The following is a 19,817-nucleotide window of genomic DNA, read 5'->3' as shown; positions in this document are numbered from 1 at the left end:
CAATCTGCCACGATACATTCAACATGAACGTAGCTTCTAGCTAGTCGGACATTACACATCCAACATAAACCTGGTTTCCAGCTCAGTCTGCCACTACACATCCAACATGAACCTGGCTTCTAGATCACTCTGCCACTATACATCCAACATGAATCTCACTTCCAGCAGTCTGCCACTGTAGGTCCAACATGAACCTGGCTTCCAGCTCAGTCTGCCGCTACACATTCAACATGAATATGGCTTCCAGCTCAGTCTGCCACTACACGTTCAACATGAATCTGGCTTCCAGCTCAGTCTGCCACTATAGATTCAACATGAACCCGGCTTCCAGCTCAGTCTGCCCCTACACGTTCAACATGAATCTGGCTTCCAGCTCAGTCTGCCACTACACGTTCAACATGAACCCGGCTTCCAGCTCAGTCTGCCACTGCACGTTCAACATGAATCTGGCTTCCAGCTCAGTCTGCCACTATAGATTCAACATGAACCTGACTTCCAGCTCAGTCTGCCACTATAGATTCAACATGAACCCGGCTTCCAGCTCAGTCTGCCACTACACGTTCAACATGAATCTGGCTTCCAGCTCAGTCTGCCACTATAGATTCAACATGAACCCGGCTTCCAGCTCAGTCTGCCACTACACGTTCAACATGAATCTGGCTTCCAGCTCAGTCTGCCACTACACATTCAACATGAACCTGACTTCCAGCTCAGTCTGCCACTACACGTTCAACATGAACCCGGCTTCCAGCTCAGTCTGCCACTGCACGTTCAACATGAATCTGGCTTCCAGCTCAGTCTGCCACTATAGATTCAACATGAACCTGACTTCCAGCTCAGTCTGCCACTATAGATTCAACATGAACCCGGCTTCCAGCTCAGTCTGCCACTATAGATTCAACATGAACCCGGCTTCCAGCTCAGTCTGCCACAACACGTTCAACATGAATCTGGCTTCCAGCTCAGTCTGCCACTACACATTCAACATGAACCTGACTTCTAGCTCAGTCTGCCACTACACACCCAACAAGAACCTCATTTCTAGCTCATTCTGCCACTAGACAACCAACATGAACCTGGCTTCCAGCTCAGTCTGCCACTACACATTCAACATGAATCTGGCTTCCAGCTCAGTCTGCCACTACACATTCAACATGAACCTGGCTTCTAGCTCAGTCTGCCACTACACACCCAACAAGAACCTCATTTCTAGCTCATTCTGCCACTAGACAACCAACATGAACCTGGCTTCCAGCTCAGTCTGCCACTACACATTCAACATGAATCTGGCTTCCAGCTCAGTCTGCCACTACACGTTCAACATGAATCTGGCTTCCAGCTCAGTCTGGCACTATAGATTCAACATGAACCTGACTTCCAGCTCAGTCTGCCACTATAGATTCAACATGAACCTGGCTTCTAGCTCAGTCTGCCACTACACATTCAAAGTGAATCTGGCTTCCAGCTCAGTCTGCCACTATAGATTCAACATGAACCTGGCTTCCAGCTCAGTCTGCCACTACACATTCAACATGAACCTGGCTTCCAGCTCAGTCTGCCACTACACGTTCAACATGAATCTGGCTTCCAGCTCAGTCTGCCACTATAGATTCAACATGAACCTGACTTCCAGCTCAGTCTGCCACTATAGATTCAACATGAACCTGGCTTCTAGCTCAGTCTGCCACTACACATTCAAAGTGAATCTGGCTTCCAGCTCAGTCTGCCACTATAGATTCAACATGAACGTGGCTTCTAGCTCAGTCTGCTACTACACGTTCAACATGAACCTGACTTCCAGCTCAGTCTGCCACTATAGATTCAACATGAACCTGGCTTCTAGCTCAGTCTGCCACTACACACCCAACAAGAACCTGGCTTCCAGCTCAGTCTGCCACTACATATTCAACATGAACCTGGCTTCCAGCTCAGTCTGCCACTACACGTTCAACATGAACCTGGCTTCTAGCTCAGTCTGCCACTACACATTCAAAGTGAATCTGGCTTCCAGCTCAGTCTGCCACTATAGATTCAACATGAATCTGGCTTCCAGCTCAGTCTGCCACTATAGATTCAACATGAACCCGGCTTCCAGCTCAGTCTGCCACTACACGTTCAACATGAATCTGGCTTCCAGCTCAGTCTGCCACTACACATTCAACATGAACCTGACTTCCAGCTCAGTCTGCCACTACACGTTCAACATGAACCCGGCTTCCAGCTCAGTCTGCCACTGCACGTTCAACATGAATCTGGCTTCCAGCTCAGTCTGCCACTATAGATTCAACATGAACCTGACTTCCAGCTCAGTCTGCCACTATAGATTCAACATGAACCCGGCTTCCAGCTCAGTCTGCCACTATAGATTCAACATGAACCCGGCTTCCAGCTCAGTCTGCCACAACACGTTCAACATGAATCTGGCTTCCAGCTCAGTCTGCCACTACACATTCAACATGAACCTGACTTCTAGCTCAGTCTGCCACTACACACCCAACAAGAACCTCATTTCTAGCTCATTCTGCCACTAGACAACCAACATGAACCTGGCTTCCAGCTCAGTCTGCCACTACACATTCAACATGAATCTGGCTTCCAGCTCAGTCTGCCACTACACATTCAACATGAACCTGGCTTCTAGCTCAGTCTGCCACTACACACCCAACAAGAACCTCATTTCTAGCTCATTCTGCCACTAGACAACCAACATGAACCTGGCTTCCAGCTCAGTCTGCCACTACACATTCAACATGAATCTGGCTTCCAGCTCAGTCTGCCACTACACGTTCAACATGAATCTGGCTTCCAGCTCAGTCTGCCACTATAGATTCAACATGAACCTGACTTCCAGCTCAGTCTGCCACTATAGATTCAACATGAACCTGGCTTCTAGCTCAGTCTGCCACTACACATTCAAAGTGAATCTGGCTTCCAGCTCAGTCTGCCACTATAGATTCAACATGAACCTGGCTTCCAGCTCAGTCTGCCACTACACATTCAACATGAACCTGGCTTCCAGCTCAGTCTGCCACTACACGTTCAACATGAATCTGGCTTCCAGCTCAGTCTGCCACTATAGATTCAACATGAACCTGACTTCCAGCTCAGTCTGCCACTATAGATTCAACATGAACCTGGCTTCTAGCTCAGTCTGCCACTACACATTCAAAGTGAATCTGGCTTCCAGCTCAGTCTGCCACTATAGATTCAACATGAACGTGGCTTCTAGCTCAGTCTGCTACTACACGTTCAACATGAACCTGACTTCCAGCTCAGTCTGCCACTATAGATTCAACATGAACCTGGCTTCTAGCTCAGTCTGCCACTACACACCCAACAAGAACCTGGCTTCCAGCTCAGTCTGCCACTACATATTCAACATGAACCTGGCTTCCAGCTCAGTCTGCCACTACACGTTCAACATGAATCTGGCTTCCAGCTCAGTCTGCCACTACACGTTCAACATGAAACTGACTTCCAGCTCAGTCTGCCACTACACATTCAACATGAATCTGGCTTCCAGCTCAGTCTGCCACTACACGTTCAACATGAATCTGGCTTCCAGCTCAGTCTGCCACTATAGATTCAACATGAACCTGACTTCCAGCTCAGTCTGCCACTACACGTTCAACATGAATCTGGCTTCCAGCTCAGTCTGCCACTATAGATTCAACATGAACCCGGCTTCCAGCTCAGTCTGCCACTACACGTTCAAGATGAATTTGGCTTCCAGCTCAGTCTGCCACTACACATTCAACATGAACCTGGCTTCTAGCTCAGTCTGCCACTACACACCCAACAAGAACCTCATTTCTAGCTCATTCTGCCACTAGACAACCAACATGAACCTGGCTTCCAGCTCAGTCTGCCACTACACACCCAACAAGAACCTCATTTCTAGCTCATTCTGCCACTAAACAACCAACATGAACCTGGCTTCCAGCTCAGTCTGCCACTACACATTCAACATGAATCTGGCTTCCAGCTCAGTCTGCCACTACACGTTCAACATGAATCTGGCTTCCAGCTCAGTCTGCCACTATAGATTCAACATGAACCTGACTTCCAGCTCAGTCTGCCACTACACGTTCAACATGAATCTGGCTTCCAGCTCAGTCTGCCACTATGGATTCAACATGAACCCGGCTTCCAACTCAGTCTGCCACTACACGTTCAACATGAATCTGGCTTCCAGCTCAGTCTACCACTACACATTCAACATGAACCTGGCTTCTAGCTCAGTCTGCCACTACACACCCAACAAGAACCTCATTTCTAGCTCATTCTGCCACTAGACAACCAACATGAACCTGGCTTCCAGCTCAGTCTGCCACTACACATTCAACATGAATCTGGCTTCCAGCTCAGTCTGCCACTACACGTTCAACATGAATCTGGCTTCCAGCTCAGTCTGCCACTATAGATTCAACATGAACCTGACTTCCAGCTCAGTCTGCCACTATAGATTCAACATGAACCTGGCTTCTAGCTCAGTCTGCCACTACACATTCAAAGTGAATCTGGCTTCCAGCTCAGTCTGCCACTATAGATTCAACATGAACGTGGCTTCTAGCTCAGTCTGCTACTACACGTTCAACATGAACCTGACTTCCAGCTCAGTCTGCCACTCTAGATTCAACATGAACCTGGCTTCTAGCTCAGTCTGCCACTACACGTTCAACATGAACCTGGCTTCCAGCTCAGTCTGCCACTACACATTCAACATGAACCTGGCTTCCAGCTCAGTCTGCCACTACACGTTCAACATGAACCCGGCTTCCAGCTCAAGTCTGCCACTACACGTTTAACATGAATCTGGCTTCCAGCTCAGTCTGCCACTACACATTCAACATGAACCCGGCTTCCAGCTCAAGTCTGCCACTACACGTTCAACATGAATCTGGCTTCCAGCTCAGTCTGCCACTATAAATTCAACATGAATCTGGCTTCCAGCTCAGTCTGCCACTACACGTTCAACATGAATCTGGCTCCCAGCTCAGTCTGCCACTAGACAAGCAACATGAACCTGGCTTCCAGCTCAGTCTGCCACTACACGTTCAACATGAATCTGGCTTCCAGCTCAGTCTGCCACTACACATTCAACATGAATCTGGCTTCCAGCTCACTTACAAGCTGATAGTTATGGTTCTTTTCCACAGCAAAGCGGAACGGTTCTGACCATGGAATGAAACTATTACAATAACATTTCCAGTATGCATTATGATATCTATTCAAAATGGTGACACAGATGGCAGCCTCAGTGGGTTGGACATTGTTTTTTATTATTTTTTTCACAAACTCAGTGTTTTGCTGCAATACCCAGATCTCATTCACCAGAGAAGAGACTATGAACAACAGGGAGACTACTTCTGCGGATTTATTTCCCAACTTTCTCATTCCATCTGCAGAATTATTGGGACATTTTGATCCAAGGTGCACTCACCTTTGTTCACGCAGTGTGATGCCGAGGAGCAAAAAAAATGCCGGGGTGCTCATGCATCTTCACACACACGGACTACACACTCTGTTGCTGGGAAAATTAAACTAGATGAACTTCATCTACTGGTGGGGAAGAATAGAGACGATACATTTCTTTATCTTGCATTTTGTTCTTCATGCAAATTTGGCGGTGTGCATCAATACCGGACTCTGTGCTGTGGCTGGCAGGCTTCCAGCTGTTCAGAGCTGATCATGACACAGAGCTCTCCAGCAAAATTAAAATGGAGGTCACAGAAAGTTAAATCAGTTCATCTAAAAACAATGTTTATTGGGATAAATGTTTCATCATCACTCGGGATTGAGTATGAGTGTCCTCCCTCTGGGTCCCTCTGGGTCCTCGGGTGGGTGTAGAGGCTGATCCTGGAGCCACATAATGGGAGGACGCCTGCACATGACAGCTTTTCACGTGGAGAGGCTGATATGCTTGCAGCCACCACAAGGTCCTTGGCAGTGGGTGGCCAGAGTTCAATGGCATGGAGAACCAAGACGACTGGGGACCACCCTCTGTTGCAGCCTTCATCTGCCTTCACTGCTGTTGTGACCTGGAGACATCTTCTGTCAGTTCCGCCGTTGAGGTCTTTGCTGGATCGCCCTTCATCTCAGCTCTTGAGATCATTGGTACAACGCAAGCTTCTCTACCATGGCAAGGTGGTGATCCAAGAGAAGAAGGGAGGAACGTTTCATCGCTCATCTAAGGGACTTCTTCACTGACTGCAGGTATCCCCACCCTTATAAACAATACAGTTGCATAATGACTAAAACCAATGATCGGTTTCATATGCAAATTGGTGTGACTATTAACAGTGTACACTGTATTGCTGTTTGTGCCAGGGGACCAGATCCTTAGAATGGACCAACTTCTGGCACAGCATGTTTTGGGGTATGAAAGCAACTGAGACATGATGACTGGAAAATACGTGTCTCAAATGTTCCGACAGTCCTGCCACATACAGAATCACCACTGGTTTACGCTTGGTTAAACAACCTTGTTTTACATATGACAGAAGACATAAGAGAAACTATGTCTGAGCATAAGAGCTGGACAGAATTTTACCTACCCACTGACTGAGATATTGAGGACACGGTAGCACATCATAAGTAGCAACCCATAATTAAACTAATTTGGTGGCTTTCCATACTCAATTGCTCTCTCTAGACAAGTCTTAAAGCTGGGCTTGCAGGTCCTGATTCTGTATTTTGGGATTATTCCTCTCCAATGAATGCATCCCCATGCTTGCGTTTACACAGTCATCTAATCATTTCCAGAAAGGATCTTGTTCAATGCACAATGTTTATACACAAGAATGCAATGCACACATAGGAACCACTTCACTATGGAGTGCATCACGTGTGGAGGAGGTGATATCCTTCATGATATGTGCCCTAGTGCAGAGTACCACTCAACCACTATGGACATCAAAGGTGGATTTCTGTGTGGGCCCTCGACCCCAGTCTGATATCGGAATAGACAGATACTGTCCACAAGAAACTTTACATTTGTACAATAAATGCGTTTAATGCTCCTGTAAAACGGGAGGCATACTTAAGTGTCTCAAGGGACATCTGGAGGTTGTAGCTGCGTTCTTGTTCAGGAAGCTTGGAGAACTCCACTAGGCAAGGATGGTGGCGCTTATTATCATCTCGCACCTGGAAAACACACACACACACACACACACACACACACACACACACACACACACACACACACAGACGCACATACCTCATGTTTTACATGAGAAAGCATGATGGGAAAGAAAGCAAACAGGGGGACTTGTGTATGAAGCAGGGTTGGTATCAGGGATAAACAGCAGTAAAAAATTAGTTCAGATGTTCAACTCTCTGAAGTTTATAATATGAAGAAGCATGGAGAAGTGCCTCTGAGAGTCACTGTTGGTCTGCTTTGGCAAAACATAATCAGATTAGTAACCCCAACGTGCAGATCTGATCATGAAGTCCATGTTCATTCCCCTTTAGAAGATTAACCTACAGCCAATAGATGTGACAAATTCTCCCTTGTTCAACAATATAATTCTATATAAATATAATTCTAAATAAATAACATTCTATATAAATATAATTTTGCATAAATATTATTTTATTAAAATATAATTCTGTAAATGTATGTCTATATAAATATAATTCTATATAAATATAACTTTATATAAATATAATTCTGTATAAACATAATTCTATATGTATATATAATTTTATATAACTATAATTCTGTATAAATATGTCTATATAAATATAATTCTGTATAAATATGTCTATATAAATATAATTCTGTATAAATATAATTCTATATATATATAATTCTGTATAAATATTTTTTTTTTTCTAAATTTATTTCTGATTTTTCCTTTTTTTCTCCCAATTTAGTGGCCAATCGATCCCTATTTTAATTCAAACATCCACCCTCGTACTGCATGCGTTCGCCAACTGCATCTCTCTGGCCGGCAGTCTGGAAGGAGACGCCTCCCCACTTCCGTGACAAGGCGACTCCAGGCCGAACCACTGCTTTTTCCGACACACACAGAGACGCATTCATGTGACAAACACAAGCCGACTCCGCCCCCCTCCCCAAGATGGCGTTGCCAATTATTATTGCTTCATCGAGTCCGGCCATAGTCGGATCTGACAAGACCGAGGCGCGAAACCCGGTCCCCAGTGGGCAACTGCATCGACACAAAGCCGATGCTTAGACCGCTACACCACCGCAGACCCTGTATAAATATAATTCTATATAAATATAATTCTGTATAAAAATGGGACCGGAGGGGTCCCATTTCAAACTGTTTCTGCAGTATGTTTTAATGGCTACACCATCCCACAGTTTATGGATATTTGACATTTCTATTTTCTATGATATGTTACTTCACTTGTAATCAATACTCACTGCTCCAAAGGTCCAGCCCAGTTCTATCTTATTCATCACCCACAGTTCATGTATGTTCTCTGCAAGCTTCTCCCTGATTCTCTCCAGGTGGGGTGGCAAAACTACCTACATAAGCACATTTGTGCACAGATAGAAACACATGGCGGAAAAAAACACACACACATACACACACATTTAAAATCTTTTTGAGTACAAAAATAAAATATTGAACATGTGTATGCAGTGTGTGTGTGTGTGTGTGTGTGTGTGTGTGTGTGTGTGTGTGTGTGTGTGTGTGCGCGCCTGTATTTTTACCTGGCTAGTGTCTACAGGTGTGGGCGTGAAGGCAGCCTGTGATAGAGTAACGGTGGGGCCCAGTAGATCCCTGGTCCCTTCATAGTCCTGTTTGTATTCCTGGCTGTGTTCCACCCTTAACTTCTCCCTCGGCAGCACTGCCTCATAACAGGGGGCATAACCTGGAGGGGGCAGGAACTTAAATTCCCCATGACGACCTCCCAGCAAAAAACGCACCCTAAGTGAGAAACAAGAGAGAAGGGTGGCGAATAGAAGCAAGTCATCTGCAAAACAAGGAACATGGAGAAGACAGATCATAGAAAACAGCACATGAGATGAAAAGAAAGGAGAACAATAAACAGCAGAGAAGTGAGAAAGGAGAAAGAAAAGATGAAAGATGGCAGCACAGGATAAGTCAATACAGATGGGGGTGAGGAAGAAAAGAGGAGAGATTTCTGATGTTATTTTTATCACCTTAGAATCTCACAACTATCTCACCTACGTATCACCCCATACTTTAAATCCCTGCACATGCATGCCCATGAAAACAAACAAACAAACACACACACACACACACACACACCTAAGAAGCAATATGTAGCCCTGACTGAATTTCTTTCAGTAAATGTAAATATGTTTTATAAATGTTGTATTTGATTTCTTCCATTTCTCCTTGGATACACAGAGGGTTCCGAGTGATGGGGGTGTGAGTGTGCGTGGGCCCACAAGTTGTCATTTTGCCTTTCTATAACTTAGTTACCCTTGATAGTAACTGAAAGGGTACCGTCACACTACATTTATATATGTTTTTTATTTTATTTTATTTCATGTTTCTGTTAAAAAATTATATGCTTTCACTAGTGCCTACTAACTAAAAAGATACATCTGCATTCAAAGTAATTGATTGAGTAATTGAGTAATGTGTTTACTATTAGATAAGGCCATAAATAAGTGGGAGCATAAATTAATGGTACAGATTTAAAAAATATTTTAGTCTTAGCAGACTTGATTTCAGCTCATTAAAAGCTGCTAAGTAGAGGCACAGTCAAATATTGAAATACAGGTATAAAAATAGAAATTTGTAAATTCTGTTGAGACCGTTCATGTTGGTAACCCAGAGCCCCCACCTGTAGAAGTAAGTAAAATGACTGTGACAACAAAACATTCAAACTATAACTTGTTATTGTTATAGTTTGAATGTTTTCTCCTCTGATTGGTTGCTGTCCAACCAAAATTAGGGGAGTGACGCCGGGCAACGTAAACTGTATGATTCTTTGTTTAACCACATTAGCAGCTGAGGAGTTGATATTCTGCTCCTCATTAGTCGAGCACTCAACACCATTGACGGTGTTACAAGTGCTCAACTAATGAGGAGCGGAATATCAACACAGATACAAGAAAAAAGATTTTAATACATACACTACCATTCAAAAGTTTGGGATCACCCAAACAATTTCGTGTTTTCCATGAAAAGTCACACTTATTCACCACCATATGTTGTGAAATGAATAGAAAATAGAGTCAAGACATTGACAAGGTTAGAAATAATGATTTGTATTTGAAATAAGATTTTTTTTACATCAAACTTTGCTTTCGTCAAAGAATCCTCCATTTGCAGCAATTACAGCATTGCAGACCTTTGGCATTCTAGCTGTTAATTTGTTGAGGTAATCTGGAGAAATTGCACCCCACGCTTCCAGAAGCAGCTCCCACAAGTTGGATAGGTTGGATGGGCACTTCTTTGAGCAGATTGAGTTTCTGGAGCATCACATTTGTGGGGTCAATTAAACGCTCAAAATGGCCAGAAAAAGAGAACTTTCATCTGAAACTCGACAGTCTATTCTTGTTCTTAGAAATGAAGGCTATTCCATGTGAGAAATTGCTAAGAAATTGAAGATTTCCTACACCGGTGTGTACTACTCCCTTCAGAGGACAGCACAAACAGGCTCTAACAGGTACTATTTAATGAAGATGCCAGTTGGGGACCTGTGAGGCGTCTGTTTCTCAAACTAGAGACTCTAATGTACTTATCTTCTTGCTCAGTTGTGCAACGCGGCCTCCCACTTCTTTTTCTACTCTGGTTAGAGCCTGTTTGTGCTGTCCTCTGAAGGGAGTAGTACACACCGGTGTAGGAAATCTTCAATTTCTTAGCAATTTCTCGCATGGAATAGCCTTCATTTCTAAGAACAAGAATAGACTGTCGAGTTTCAGATGAAAGTTCTCTTTTTCTGGCCATTTTGAGCGTTTAATTGACCCCACAAATGTGATGCTCCAGAAACTCAATCTGCTCAAAGAAGTGCCCATCCAACCAATCCAACTTGTGGGAGCTGCTTCTGGAAGCGTGGGGTGCAATTTCTCCAGATTACCTCAACAAATTAACAGCTAGAATGCCAAAGGTCTGCAATGCTGTAATTGCTGCAAATGGAGGATTCTTTGACGAAAGCAAAGTTTGATGTAAAAAAAATCTTATTTCAAATACAAATCATTATTTCTAACCTTGTCAATGTCTTGACTCTATTTTCTATTCATTTCACAACATATGGTGGTGAATAAGTGTGACTTTTCATGAAAAACACAAAATTGTTTGGGTGATCCCAAACTTTTGAACGGTAGTGTAGCAGTACAGGCCTGTTTCGTGCATCTCGCACTCATCAGCTGCTAATGTGGTTAAACAAAGAATCATACAGTTTACGTTGCCCAGCGTCACACCCCTAATTTCAGTTGGACAGCAACCAATCAGAGGAGAAAATATTCAAACTATAACAATAAGAAGTTATAGTTCGAATGTTTTGTTGTTCAAGAGTTAATATATATATATATATATATATATATATATATATATATATATATATATATATATATATATATATATGACTGCTGGGATAGGCTCAAGCATCCCCATGACCCTGGGAGCAGGATGAACAGTTTGGATAATGGATGGATAGAGAGAGAGAGAGAGAGAGAGAGAGAGAGAGAGAGAGAAAGAAAGAAAGAAAGAAAGAGATAAGAGCACCTTTCAAGAGCAGAGATGTCAAAAATTTCTACAAAACCTTTTTCACTTTGTCATTATGGGGTATTGTGTGTAGATTGATGAGAAAAAAAAGGCATTTAATCCATTTTGGAATAAGGCTGTAACATAATAAAATGTGGGGAAAGTGAAGGGTGTGAATACTTTCCGGATGCACTGTAAATAAAAAAAATCACACAAAAGCAAGTCTAAACAAATGGGTCTTGAGCTGCTTTATAAAGGTGTTCAATGTCCACAGATCTTAAGTCCAAAGGGAGAGAGTTCCAAAGTTTAGGAACCACAACCCCAAAAGCACAGTCTCCTTTAGTTTTAAGCCTAGATCGAGGAATATCCAGCAAACCCTGATCAGAGGGCCTTAGAGACCTGCTGGTGACAGAGGGCTGCAGTAGATCTCTAATATAGACAGGAGCCTGACAATGCAGAGCTCTATAGGTCATCACATGAACTTTGAATTGGATTCTGAATTTGATGGGAAGCCGGTGAAGAACAATCAGAATCAGTGTCACATGACACCTTTTGGAGGGCCTGTTCAAGAGTTTAGCTATAGCATTTTGGACCACTTGTAGGCTGTTTTGCAGAGGCAGGTGAAAAATGAGTTACAGTAGTCAAGACAGGACAAAAGCACGAATTAACATTTCCATCTCTGCTTGAGACACAATGGGCCTGAGCTTTGCAATGTTTCTCAGTTGGAAAAAACAAGAGCAATTCAGACACTTGACATGTTGGTCCAGCCAGTGTTGTAGTCGAGTCACTAAACCTCGAGTCCGAGTCGAGTCTCGAGTCCCCAGTGTTCGAGTCCAAGTCCGAGTCCGAGTCACCAAAGAAAAGTCGAGTCGAGTCCGAGTCGAGTCCCCATTACCTGAGTCCGAGTCGAGTCCCTATTACCCTAGTCAGAGTCCGAGTCATCAAGGTTGAGTCTGAGTCGAGTTCCAAGATGGCTCCAGTGATCCCCTCGGGCACAGTCAAAGATCTGACATACAAATAAAAAAGGTCTACATTAAACAAAAATGACACAGCTGTCACCATTTCAAAGGGAGTTTATTTACTTTGTGACACGATAGCCAAACAAATGCACACCCACACACTCGCACACATGCATGCGCAAGCATGCGCGCACACACACATTTTTAGAACAGTCTGAATTTCTTTGACATTCTGAACATTGGATGTGCTTCAAAACACATTGATAGCTGTGAATAGCATGATATTAGCAAATGGTGGAAACAGTATACAGAAGTAAGTTCCACAGCATACAATGCAGTCATAAAAACTAGTCAAAAGACATTGTCTCTCAGGAATAGTTAGGAACAAAAGGCTGGTGGCACTAGTTTTAAGCATACACGTTGCATTTCAAAAACATAAGATCTGACAGCATGGAACTACTCAACCTTGCACGGTGAGGCCTCATCAAAATGCCTCCATGACTAAATACCCTTTCAATGGGTGCACTGGAGGCAGGGATAGAGAATACCTGTGTGGCAATCTGATAGAGGGTAGGGAATTTGGATTTGTTTTGCTGCCAAAACCTGAGGCACGGGACTGAGTCAGAGTCCTGCTCAGCGATCAAGTCGAGGTATGCAGTCAACTGAGCCTGGCCAGACGGCTTCTTCTCAGCGGAGGAGGGAGTCCTCCTATAGTGGGAGAACATTCTCAATTGCTTCTCAGGAGGAGACTCTGAAAGTTCACCTTCCCCTGGTCCTGTTGCTTCCGCTGCATCTGCTGTTGAAACCGCTTGCTTGTCACCCTCTGCCTTTATATACTCTGAAATGAGAGGGGGCATGGGGGACTCATTACAAATATGTTATTGACTAGGCCTACATGACAAATGACACGCCTATGTGCTTTATTGTAACACCTTCAATGATATAAACATCACAACAATCAAATAGTTAATCACTTAACTAACGTTAATCAAAACATTTCTCACCTTTGATCTCAGTCTTCAGCACATCTTTGATGTCACTGTCCAGCTGCACATCATGTTCTAGCCACTGGAAGCCAAATGCTGGGTCCAACACAGATGCTATGAAGTAGGCATTGGTGAAAGGAAATTTGGTGGGGCCTCTTCCTTCAGCTGGCTCACATCCTGGTATCTTGACTGCACTGAAAACCTCTGCAAACCTTGTTTTCAAGGAGCTCTCCAGAGCTCTCACCAGAGGCCCACAGTATCTGGCTTTTCCTCTTATTTCCTGCAGGTGACAGCGCAGAGTGAGGACACAGGGCACAATCACACTGACGGTGACAGTAGTCTCACCCTGAGTTAGGTTGGTTGCCTCTAAGAACGGATCAAGAACTTTGATCAGTTCTTTAAGCTGAGCATACTCTCGCGGGGATAAGATAAGGCTTTTGTGCCCCTCTGATTCCAACACACTGGACAGCTTTTGCATGTCTAAATGCACATAAGCCTTCACCTGCTTCAGAGTGGAATTCCATCGTGTGGCATTCGCTGTTGGAATTGTTGCATCACCAAAACACGCTTCAAAGCAGTCTTTAAACGAGGTGCCACTGTGGAGGAGGTTGGCTGCACGGGATAGCTTTGCTAGGGTGCCTGACAGCCCACTGGTGTCTTTCAGACCATCTTTTATGACCAACTGCAGTGAATGTGTGAAGCATGATAGTCTCTGCATCTTACAGTTCTCAGCCAAAGTGTCATTGACTGTCTGTTGATCTTCTGGCATCAGGTCTTGCCATATTTCATCATCCTCCTCAAATGTGCTGGGATCATGAGCTTCAGCATCACAAGGATCCTCTAGGGGAAAGCTGGTCTGGAAAGCTTTTCTCATGTTGGATGCATTGTCAGTTATGACAAAGTTGATCTTGTCCTTAATCAGGTATTCTTCAGCACAGCATTCAAACATCATTGCAATCTTCTCTCCTGAGTGTTTCCCATGCACTCTTTTGCAGGAAAGAAGATATGACTGAAGGCTGAGTTCCTGTTTTTTTTATCCATTGCCACTGTGTGTGCTGTCACTCCAAGGAATGACCGCATCTTTCGATCACTCCAAATGTCTGTGGTAACAGCAACACTCGATGCTTCTGCCAGCTGGCTCTTTATCTGTTCTTTCTTGACTTCCACCATTCCTGGAATGGTCACAGAGGAAATTGTGGATCTTGCTATGGACCGGTACTGAGGGTCCAGGACATGCAGCAAGTGCTTGAAGTCCTCGTCAACGATGGAGAGTGGCAAGCAGCGCTTAATGATTAGATCTTTTACAAGGGCATAACTTATAGCCTTCTGACGTGGATGTTTGAGGTCGTACATCCTTTGCTGTCCATCATTTAAAAATGATGTGATAGTCTTCTGACCTGAAGCAGCTGGCATCACATCTGAAGCAGTGGAGGCACGGTATTCTTGGAACCTAGGGGAAGATAGGATACACACTTTAGCTTGCTGATGCCAAACTGTTTCAAGTAATCTTTCTCACAGCAAAAAATGTGTAACGTTATAGCTATAACAATATGCAATAACAATACAAATGTTACACATTATACACATAGTTGTTTGAACCATAACCAGTTAAGTTACATATTTAGTTATCTATTATAACTAACATTACCATATTAGTAGATTAACTAATGTAAGCTAGCTGGATAAATGAAAAGTATGAGAAAAGATACATAATTTATGAGACTAACAGGACAGGGATTAATTAGCAAAACCCAGTCATTTAATTATTGATTTAAGTATGTTACATGCTACCTAGCTGAGCTTTAACTCTCTATCCTCCGTGAGTCTGTATGTTTATTCTGTATGGGTCAGGGAGGGTGTGATTTTGTTAGAAGACAGAGCCAGTACATAGTACTGTTCAAAAGCTACGTCGCGCGTGTCTATTTTTAGAATTTGGCACACCCAATGCTGCATATATGCAAAGAAAAACATCCCCATATTTACAGTAGCCTATGCGGTGTCACGAATCATGATACGATTCGGTAGTTTTTGGTACATCGAGGGGGAAATGCCACATCCGTCAAATCTCGTACCGTCTCCAGCTCTCAAGAAAACCAGTGGCGGCATCCACATTAGCTTTCTTCAATTAGTCCATTTAGCGAGTAATAGCCTACAATTATTTTTATTTGCATTGTAAAGTTGTGCACATTTTATCAACATTATTTGTGGATGCATATAGGCTAGACTTCTTCCTTCTCCGCACTTGGAGAATATTTATGGCGGAGATCTGCAATGTGCAGATTTGTTATTGCTAGTTAAGATTAATGCTAACACGGTAGTTCAGAGTGGTGTGTTTTTTTCTGTTAAGTGTATGCTACTTGGTAATTAGCTAAATGATAAATAAGAAAAATCAGTTTTAATTTCCCTATAACACGAAGACGCTGCGTGTTACTTACCAACTCATTAGTGAGATGGATGGCACGCTCGTACCGAAAGCGAACCGTACTGTGACTTTTCTGTGCAATGCTGCATTAGCATTCTCACAGTAACGTTACTTAACTTACCTATACAATTTCACTTGGTTCTAGTGATATGATATACCCACACGACCTAACCGAACATCTTGGACCAGTGGTTGAGGTACTTCAGAGGCTATTGTTACCGTAGCTAGATAGCTAGCTAGCTAACGTTAACTGATCACCAACCATATCATCAACTGACTGCATATCACTTACTTTTCTGGGTGCATCCTTGACAGATGTCTGTTGAAGTTTGAGGTTGTCCCGGTCTTCTCCTCAATAGTTCGTTTACATATCGAACATCTAGCAGTGATCTTGCTGGAATTTGTTGTAAAATCTGTGTAAGCAAAGAGCACAATTCGGGGCGTCTCTTTAGGCATCTTCGCGCTACTGAACATGACGGTATGCACGCCACGTGAATCCGCATGTAGGTGGAACACACGTGCCTGCCCTTACACGAAATTGAATAATGTTACAGTATTAATATAGCTATCAATATATTTTAATAGGGCCTATTATTTAAAAAAAATCTAACAAAAACAGTCTTTATCAATTAAAAAGTCAGAGTCCGGGTCTCCAACTTCCGAGTCCGAATGCAGTAAATTCGCGAGTCCGAGTCCAAGTCCGAGTCATCAGTGCTCAAGTCCAAGTCGAGTCATGAAAATCAGGACTCGAGTCGGACTCGAGTCCGAGTCCTGGACTCGAGTACTACAACACTGGGTCCAGCATCAGAGCCTGATCCATAGTGACACCTAGATTTCTTATGGAGTATTTTACCGATGAGGCAAGACACCAAAGACCATCCCTTATCTCATGGACAAGACTAGGAGGGGCAGAAATAAGGATTTCTGTTTTGTCTGCATTTTGTTTTAAGAAATTACCTGGCATCCCGTTTTTCAGAGCATTTAGGCAGTTACTTAAATATGACAATTTACCTATGTTTTGAGGTTTAAATGAGACATATACATGACTATCATCTGCATAGCAGTGATAGGAGATAACATTGGAGTGCCTTATTATCTGTCCAAGGGGAAGCATATACAAGGCAAACAGAACAGACCGAAAGACCGAACCTTGAGGCACACCACAGTAAAGATTTTCAGATGAGCAGGTGAAGCTGCCAGCAGAAACAGCAAAACTCCTATCAGAGATGTTGGAGGAGAACCATTGCAGGGCTTATGCAGAGATACCCACCTGCTGCTAAAGTCTTTCAACCAAGATACAGTAGTCCACAGTATAACACGCTGCATCAAGATCCAACAGCACCAACACTGAACATTCTCCTGTGTCACAATGCATCAAGATATCATGTGGGACTCTAAGACGAGCTCTTTCTGTTGAGTGCAACTGGCAGAAGCTGGAATGAAACGTATCCAATATATTATGCTCATCTATTGCAGTTGTGAGCTGCTGAGCAACGACTTTTTCTAAAATGTTGGCTACAAAAGGCGACTTGGAGATGGGCCTGTAATTTTAGGATCAAGATGGATCAAGGTTTGGTATTTTTGAGAAGTGGCTGAATAACTGCTTGTTTGAATTGAGCAGGGACATGACTAGATAACAAACAGTTGTTGATTATGGAGAACACAGCAGGACTAATAAAGCCAATGACTTTTTTATTAACATATTTATTGGAATTTTGCATTTTACAAATCACAGAATCAATCTATGAAATAAATCCAGTATTACCTCCATCCCTCCCCTGCTCCCTACCATGTCTCCAACACCCCACCAACATCCTTCAAAATAACATCAAGTTCAAATAAATATATGACAGATATACAACGACTTCATTTACATAAACACAGACAAGGGGGGGGTGCACTCATTTTTATCTTTTTAAACTCCAACCAAGAAAGGTTAGGTTATCATAGTAGGTAAGAAAAGGCCTCCAGACACTTTTACATTCCCCTTCAATGTAAATTTGATTTTTTAAAGCTTCAGGTAAAACATAATCTCTTTACACTATCTTGTATGGGATGATGGCACTGCTCTCTTCTAATTGAGGAGGATGAAATGTCGAGCTAACAGAGTAGTTAAGGGAACCACATTGCACGTTTCAGTCGACTACACTGCATCCTCTGGTCTCAATCCAAACAGGGCAATAATGAGCTGAGGTACAATTGTCATATTATACATGTCATTAAGGAATTCAAAGACCATCCATCCATCCATTATCCAAACGGCTTATCCTGCTCTGAGTTGCGGGGATGCTGGAGCCTATCCCAGCAATCATTGGGTGGCAGGCAGGGAGATACCATGGACAGGCTGACAGGCCATCACAGGGAGATTCAAAGACCTTTTCCCCTAAAGTCTGAAGGCTTGAGAATGACCAAAACATGTACTACCAGTCTGCAGTGGTAGTCTTACATCAATCACAGGTGGGATTAATGTTTGGGTAGATCCGTGCCAGTTTCTCTTTAGTGAGATGAAGACGGTGAACTATCTTGAATTGTATTAGACGGTGTCTAGAACAAGGATAAGAGGAGTGTACTAGGTCAAGAATTGAAGTCTTCTGGTCCTCTGCAAAAGACCAGCCTAGGTCTTGTTCCCAAATTGTCCTTAGGTCGTTTAGAGATTGTGGGTTAATAATAATAATAGTAACACATTTTATTTGTGGGCGCCTTTGAGAGCACTCAAGGACACCTTACAGAACACAGTAAAAAACAAGCAGCACTGTACCAGACAGCATAAAATCAAAACAAAGCAGGGTAGACAATAAAAAGTTAATACACAGATAAGTATAAAATCATCATCTGCACAAAACTCAATGAAGCGTGGATCAGACTGAATATGCCAGTTTGAAAAGGTACGTTTTGAGATGGGATTTGAAGGTTGAAATAGAGTCAATATTGCAAATTTCTTGTGTGGGAGAGTTCCATAAGTGGGGGGCAGAACGACTGAAGACTCTAGTCCCCATGGTAGTCAAGTGGCCCGATGGTGTAGTGAGTTGGAGAGCAGAAGAGGATCTGAGAGTGCGGGAGGGCGTGTGGACATGAAGGAGTTCGGAAAGATATGAAGGAGCTAGGTTATTAAGGGCCTTAAAGGTGAGGAGCAGGATCTTGAAGTCAATATGGTATTTAACAGGGAGCCAATGGAGTAATAGTTAATGTGTTAACTAATAGTTAATAGTGTTAATTACATCATATATCTAGGAGATGACACCTTTGAGACTAGTATTAAATCCTAAAAGAGCATCTAACGGGGTACTTGGAGGTTGCCCTGGGAAAGGGTGGTAGCCTTTTTTTTTTCTCTCCTTTTTTTCTCCCCAACTGTATCCGGCCAATTACCTTACTCTTCCGAGCCATCCCAGTCACTGTTCCACCCCCTCTGCCAATCCAGGGAGGGCTGCAGACTATGCCTCCTCCGATATATGTGTTGCAAGCCGCTTCTTTTCACCTGACAGTGAGGAGTTCCATCAAGGCAACGTAGCACGTGGGGGGATCACGCTATTCCCCCAGTCGCCCCTCCCCCGAACAGGCACCCTGACTGACCAGAGGCGCTAGTGCAGCTACCAGGACACACACCCACACCAGCTTCCCACCTGCAGACACGGCCAATTGACCTTTCGCAAAGTACCACCCCAGAACGGTGCTTGTCCAATCCTACCTTAGCAACGGTCCGTCAAGCTTTCAAACACACAACAAAATGCTGAAACGGTGTGCCTATGGGATCTGCAAATCGGATACTAGATATGTGAAAAGTTTGGAGGGG

At 43.4% G+C, this 19,817-nt stretch overlaps 1 protein-coding gene across 1 annotated transcript in view; it reads right to left on the bottom strand.

The window, feature by feature from the left end:
- Nucleotides 1–19,817, bottom strand: part of ryr2a (ryanodine receptor 2a (cardiac)) — a 1,161,183-nt gene that overhangs the window by 955,171 nt on the left and 186,195 nt on the right. Inside the window, 3 exon segments of the mRNA XM_056296806.1 lie at nucleotides 7,043–7,146; nucleotides 8,396–8,500; nucleotides 8,690–8,906. Of these exon segments, the coding sequence (XP_056152781.1) occupies nucleotides 7,043–7,146; nucleotides 8,396–8,500; nucleotides 8,690–8,906 (426 nt within the window).

The sequence above is a fragment of the Lampris incognitus genome, chromosome 17, assembly GCF_029633865.1.
Source record: "Lampris incognitus isolate fLamInc1 chromosome 17, fLamInc1.hap2, whole genome shotgun sequence".
Lineage (NCBI taxonomy): Eukaryota > Metazoa > Chordata > Actinopteri > Lampriformes > Lampridae > Lampris > Lampris incognitus.
Note: the sequence above shows the minus strand (reverse complement) of the source record. Positions and strands in the feature narration are given on the sequence as shown.